This window comes from Branchiostoma belcheri, unplaced genomic scaffold, assembly GCF_001625305.1.
Source record: "Branchiostoma belcheri isolate BF01 breed outbred unplaced genomic scaffold, Haploidv18h27 scaffold27, whole genome shotgun sequence".
Classification (NCBI taxonomy): domain Eukaryota; kingdom Metazoa; phylum Chordata; class Leptocardii; order Amphioxiformes; family Branchiostomatidae; genus Branchiostoma; species Branchiostoma belcheri.
The window spans coordinates 715864-722799 of record NW_017803876.1 but is presented as its reverse complement, the minus strand read 5'-3'; the positions used below and the strand labels follow the sequence as shown (position 1 = coordinate 722799).

The following is a 6936-nucleotide window of genomic DNA, read 5'->3' as shown; positions in this document are numbered from 1 at the left end:
CCAGTGTCTACTTGGGTTTGGTGGAAAAATTCAGTGCAAAAGAGAAACCCCGATAAAAAAGCCTAAAAACACGCTAAAAATACCCCCAAAACCCATACCTCTGCTTGGAGAGTACATCATTGCTCCAATAAAGGTGACAGATGGTCATCGAAACGTCAGCTCTTGTTAAAACCAACCTGATGAAATTATTTACATTTGATGAATAGAATTTGATGAATGAATATAAATTGCTATGCGCAAATTTGAACTGCTTTTTTTGCTGGCATGTAATACAGGACCAGGTGTATTATTAGTCACTCACTCACTCACTCACTGTCCGGTTTATCGTCTGTTGTTCCCCGTCTTCCGAGGGTTAGACGTGCTTGCACAATACATCTGGGGCTTGAAGCAAAGAATAATTGGTTTATGGATATATCAACATAGATACTAAATGTGAAGGTGGCTTAAGCTTGGATAAGCCTATATGCAGATTTGAATGTGCAACAATCACAGCAGACATTCTATGTAGGGTTGTGGGCTAAATGCCAGTTGCAAATTTAAAAGTACTCCTGTCTAGAATGGAAAGGATGGAAGGGCTCGAAATCCTTTTTTCTACCAGCACTGCTCTGTACTAAAAGCAGATGTTTGGGACATGCATGAAGTAAAAACTGTTAAAAGAAACAATTTGAATTATTTATTTTGCAGCTGGTAACAAACAGTACAGAACACAACAATCCATAGATTGTACCCAATACAGGGATGGTGCAGGTTAGGTAGACATCAGAAATTCCTGCACAGCTCCAATTTTACCTGCACTATTAAACCTGCATATACCCAGTACACGGAACAGTGCAGGTTAGGTGCAGGTAGACATCAGAAATACCTGCACAGCCCCAATTTTACCTGCACTAACCAGTGCATATGCAGGTGGTATTTCCAGCCCTGGATGGCTGTAAGGGATGAGGCTACCGGTCGGTCTCCATTGACAGATGTCTGGGCCACTGGGCCACAGCTTACCATACTGTAAACATGAGTCGGAATCAATACCTGTCCTTCAGGGCAGGAACAACATCCATCCTTAGATGTAAAATGACTCCTAATGTCCTAAGGCCACTCCAATTAAATTTCTTGGTTAATGGATTCGCACGCTTCATTTTTTTCTGATTTGCAAGAAAAAAAAACAACTTCAGAATCAACTGCAAAATGCTCATATTTTGCCCTGAACAGTTGAAAGCAGTCCTTTTCTTCCTAGTTGTTACAGTTATTCCATCTTTCAATGCAGTGGTATCATTAAAAGTTCAAGCCTGGTGTGTTGACTTCATGGCTCCTATCGTACCAGTTTGGGCCATAATAGGATGCCTAGGCCTGTTTTTATTTTTACAATTTTTTTCGTGCGCCCGCTCCATTATTTTTCTAGAAAAATATGTTAACCAAGAAATTAAATTGGTGTGGCCTAATGTTCATACGTTTTTCTGCATACCTGCGCTAATGTAGGTAACATGGAAAATTACCTGCATCAGACAAATTTTACCTGCACCACTCAGAATTTAGGAAGTATGGATCACACTAGTAGTAGAAACCATTGCTGTTATTTTGTTAACACTTCATTTGAAATATAGGTGGTGCCAGTCAATATTCTAATTAACCCAGTACATGGACTGGTACATGCTAGGGGCAGGTAGACAACAGAAATACCTGCAGAGCTCCAATTTCATCTGCAGTAACGTTAACCTGCATATGCACACTGCAGGTGGTATTTTGACCTCTGATTGGGCTATCTTAAGTTATCTTGTTATTGTAGTTCACCTTCAAATCTAGATAGGTCAGTAGTATGATTTATGTTTTCATACCATAGTTTATTTAATGTCTTTACCTTTTAATTGCTTGTTTTGTGCTCTTGGACAGGAAAAAAATCTCCCCTTTAATTGCAACATTGGTCAGAGTGCCAGCAATGTTGAAGTGACAAGTGTTTGGATCAGTTTAATTGGTTCATGTGGAGAGACAGATGCAGCAGTTAGGAATCACAGCACGCTCATGGGACAGTGTGATTCATGCATGTCAGGTAGTTTTAATGGTTTGACAGTAAATTGACACTCCACTGTGGAAAGATGACAAAGCTTATTTCATTTTCTTCAACAACAAGAATCAGTGTTTTTTTTAAATTTTGTTCTTTTGGATTTTTATTCCTCATGTAATTTTGTCTTTACAGTTGAGGATGTTAAGAATGATTCATAAGATAATCTTGGGATGAATGTTCAACATCCTGGCTTTTCAGGAAAAGACTTGTCCACAGAAGGTTGTCCATGATGGCTGTCCATATTGAATGCATACCCATATTGATATGATACAATGCAATATCATACCATAATCATATTTAATTTAACTATACTTATTATCACCTCTACCCAGAAGGTCACGTTTTTGTTAATGTTAGATGGTAGATGCCGTCCAAAAGCTTCTCTAGCTGAACTTTGTTGTTGTGTATTGATTGATTGATTGATTGATTGGTTGGTTGGTTGGTTGACTGATTGATTGATTGATTGATTGATTGATTGATTGATTGATAGATATTGTCCTTCCTCCATAGCTTGCCCTGGATCCAGACTCCAACTGTACTTTCCTGACCTGTGGAGAGGATGCTGTTGTGTTCCAGATAGACCTGCGGGATGACAAGCCTGCAACGTGAGAACACTTTCCCCCATTCTTAGCTTGTCATTGAATGTGTAATATCTTCCCAAATTCAGTCTGATTACTGTGTGTTGGTCATATCAATAGATAGGCCGTGTTTTTACTTCCCACAACTTGTTATATTGGGATGTTATATTGACCATCTGTTCACATACTGGGTAGCCCAGATTTTTTGTTCCCTGGGTGGTGGTCTTGGACAAATTTGACTGTATTTTGTAACTTTCAAGATGTTATTTCTTTATTATGAGAACTAAAGACAAGGTATATGTGTAACATAGCTGGTGAATCTAGTTCTGAACTGTACTAGCCACTGACTTACATGCCTATACTTAAACCTGTTCATATATATCATTCATTTACACCGCACAGAAAACTGCTGACAACCAAGGAGAATGACCGGAAGCTTGCCCTGTACACCATCTTCACCAACCCTGTCAACAGCCATGAGTTCTCTGTGGGAGGCCGGGACCACTGGGTCAGGTACGAACTAGCTGTAGTGTATACAGCACATCAATGATCCTAACAACACAAGGTCTGGGCAAGGGAATTTTGCTGCAAATGACAGACAGAAATTTTGCCCAATACGTCATCTTTGACAGACAAAAGATAAGGAAACATATGTCATTGAACTAGGCTTACTCTATCAAGAAAATGTGCCCCTCAAAATGCAGGAAATAACATTGATAAGGGTCAAGATTTCAAATATCCCTAGAGCCCCTTAGGATTGTTGTGCCTTTGGCACTGGACATGACGTTTCTCAAACAAAATTGATGATAAAAAAAATTTAGGCTGGCTAGAAAACTGGAGCTTGATAGTGATTTGAAAGTGATGCATTGCCCTCTATGAAGTCTTTTGTGAACTGCAATTCATGCCTAGTAGAAGTATAGCATTGCCTGGAATCTAAAGTTATTGCATTATCTCCTTTTATTTATTCAAGGGTGTTTGACAAGAGGAAAATAAATCCGGTAAGCATTAAGTTCAGAATGCTCTATTTTCATTCATAGCTCAAAAGTAGATAATTATAATCTCTATATTATTCTTTCCTGCTGTTAGTTTTTCAACACAAAACTCTTGAAACTTCATTTAGATTTACTATCATCATTCTAAATCAGGATTGGTTTCATTTCATTACATTTATAGATGTCACTATAATAGACATGTACTTTTCTTTTTGACTCCTAGGAAACAAATGAGGGGGTGCTGAAAAAGTTCTGTCCACACCACTTGGTAAGTATAGCACATATATGGGAATTTTGTTTTTCCTAGTTTCCAATCAAATATATAAAATTTCACTTTGCAGTCATTTCAGCATGCTTTAATTGTATACAAAGTTTGGTATATTCTTAAATATATATACATAAAATTAGATGTATACATAAAATTATATATGTTTGTTTAGGTTGATAGTGACATCAAGGCTAACATCACCTGCCTTGTGTACAACCATGATGGTTCAGGTAAGATGCATATATCGTGTATGCTAGATGTTCATTTTTGGATTGCAATATACCCATTATACATTAGTACATGTAATGTTATATAGGTACTTTTTGCTTCTGTATCATTTATTTCTTACCATCTGTACTCCATTGCTAAACATAACTTTGTTGAATGCAGGGGCATGCATTTTTGAGTGCTCTGTAAAGGTGGGGTCAATAGAACAGTGCACCTAGCTCTCAAACATTTTGTAAAGAAGCTTTTTTCATCCTTTCAGAGCTGCTGGCAAGCTATAATGATGAGGACATCTACCTGTTTGACCCAACTCACAGTGATGGTGCAGATTTTATTAAGAGATTCAGGGGCCACAGGAACAATGCCACAGGTAATATCTGGGTAGTGCCAAATCAAATGGCCTGATGGCAAGGCTAGTGGACACTACTTCAAGTGGTCATGGGTTCTATCCCTGGCATTCCTTGCCAGACGTTGTGTCCTTAGGAAAGGCCTATGTAATTTAAATGTTAAGTAAAATGTTTTGCAACATTATGTGAAACACCATTGTTGTAACAAACTTTGCGTAATTCACGGAAGGCACACTGTGTCCTTTTCTGCCAATGTTTGTTTTTATTTATTTATTACTTTGGCTTACAACAGCAAGGGTTACCCAACTAGTCGTAGACCATTATTAAGGACTACAATGTTTGCTTGAAGTTGTAAGAAACAATAAAACTCATAAGCCATGTTCTGTGTGTGCAGTGAAGGGAGTGAACTTCTACGGCCCGCAGAGTGAGATGGTTGTGAGCGGGAGTGACTGTGGACACATCTTCCTGTGGGAGAAGGAGACGGCCAACATCGTGCAGTTCCTGGAGGGGGACGACGGTGGAGTGGTAAGGCCTAGGAAAAAATGTTGTAGTTTCTGTGTCAGTCCTGAAAAAATTGTCAAGAATATGTCTTAATGAGAATTGTTTTCCAACTCAAGAACATTGACTCTCCAGAATCTTTGACTGAATCACTCAGTCTTCATCAACCGAGTGCTGTAGACATGTGACCTGTACCCACGTGTGACTTCAGCACTGGTCGAAAATTCCGGTGAGTCAATTTTCTTGAGTAATGGAGAACAGTTTAATTCTCATCATGTATCTTACTAATTCAGATAAATTTTCATTGCTAAATAAAATAAGAATATGTCATGTACGTGTAGGTGAACTGCCTGGAGCCCCACCCTTGCAGCGCAGTCCTGGCCACCAGTGGACTGGACCACGATGTCAAGGTCTGGGCACCGACCGCCAAGGAACCCACCAACCTGGAGGGGCTCAAGACGGTACGTGGAATCTGTCACTTTGGATCTGTATGTATCTCTATTGCAAACATAACCGCCCTTCAGCATAACACACCAGCTTCTTTATCTGCATCTGTATAGCCAGTATAATCGCCCTTTGGCGCAACACACCAGCTTCTGCATCTGTATAGCCGGTATAACCAACCTTCAGCATAACACACCAGCTTCTGTATCTGTATAGCCGGTATAACGTTGTACCCTTGGGAAAGGTACTTTACACGACTTTCCTCACTTCACTCAGGTGAAAATGAGTACCTAGCTTTGGCTAGGGACGTCCCTCGGATAGGACGTAAAATGGAGGTCCCGTGTTTGGGAGAGTCACACCCCACGCACATTAAAGAACCCACCGCACTTATCGAAAAGAGTAGGGGACCTTCCCGGTGTGAGTGGTTCAAACCTTACAGCCTGGTCTCGGGGTTGACATCTTTGAAAAGGTGGTAGTCACCTGTTATGTCAATCCTTCCACAAATGTGGTAAATCTTCATAAATAAATAAATAAATAAATAACCAACCTTCAGCATAACACACCAGCTTCTGTATCTGTATCGCTATTACTGGTATAACCACCATTCAGTATAACAATCCAGCTTCTGTATCTGTCCTTTGGCATTACACACCATTTTTATGGGTTCACCACACCACGAAGTGGTGTGGTGAAACCATATTGCTTTTTCTGGTGTTTCTTCTTCTTCTCCTCCTCCTTCTCCTCCTGCCATTTTTTAAATGGATTCAGCTTCTTCATTTTAGGGCCCAAGGTCCTGAAATTTGGTATGGAGGTACAGTGGGCAAATACCCCTAGGCGTTTTTTAAATTATTGTGATACAGGCTTTTAGAATGGTTTTATTTGAGTTTTTTGGCTGTGTTATAGCAAATGTATTACTGTGTTAGTATGCCGTGTTTACATGTCTGGGCATGAGTCATCACAATGGAATGCAGGGCATCAACCAATAGGCATGCAGCTTTCCTCTATACTTCTTGCTGATTGGCTGTTGGGATTTAACTTGATTAACACAAGCACAGAGCATTTCCACCTGCACAGAGCATTTCTTGCTGATTGGCTGTTGGGATTTAACTTGATTAACACCTGCACAGAGATTTCCATACTGACAGTATGTCTTTATTCAAGTGTTTTGGTAGGTATTTCAAGCTTTTCTGCTCCAGCATTGGAATGCGGGGCATGAACGTTTTTTTATTTATTTTGAAAATCAACAGTTTGCATTATGCAATTAAAAATCCTAACCAATAAAGTAGGGAATAGCTATCCAACTGTTGTTTTAGTTGTATGTTACTTCATATTATAGTTATATCAATGTAAATCATTGTTTTCCCTTGTGTTTCTCATTCTTTCCCTGCCATGTCGTAAAATGTGGTGAACCCATCGCTGTATTTGCTCCAAAGCAAATATTGGCCTTTCTAGTTATTAGATAGCTTTAAACAGTATTTAGAGTTAGATGTTCAATGGTTAGGTGTAACCCGTCGTTCGGTGTGATGTA

General features: G+C 39.4%; 1 protein-coding gene across 1 annotated transcript in view; it reads left to right on the top strand.

Moving 5' to 3' along the window:
• The window catches only part of LOC109472121 (DDB1- and CUL4-associated factor 8-like), a 23707-nt gene that overhangs the window by 12522 nt on the left and 4249 nt on the right, over positions 1-6936 (top strand). The window contains exons 7-13 of the mRNA XM_019771699.1: positions 3037-3147; positions 3605-3632; positions 3850-3894; positions 4067-4124; positions 4382-4489; positions 4861-4991; positions 5306-5425. Coding sequence (XP_019627258.1) covers positions 3037-3147; positions 3605-3632; positions 3850-3894; positions 4067-4124; positions 4382-4489; positions 4861-4991; positions 5306-5425 — 601 coding nt within the window. The remainder of the gene's footprint in view (positions 1-3036; positions 3148-3604; positions 3633-3849; positions 3895-4066; positions 4125-4381; positions 4490-4860; positions 4992-5305; positions 5426-6936) is intronic.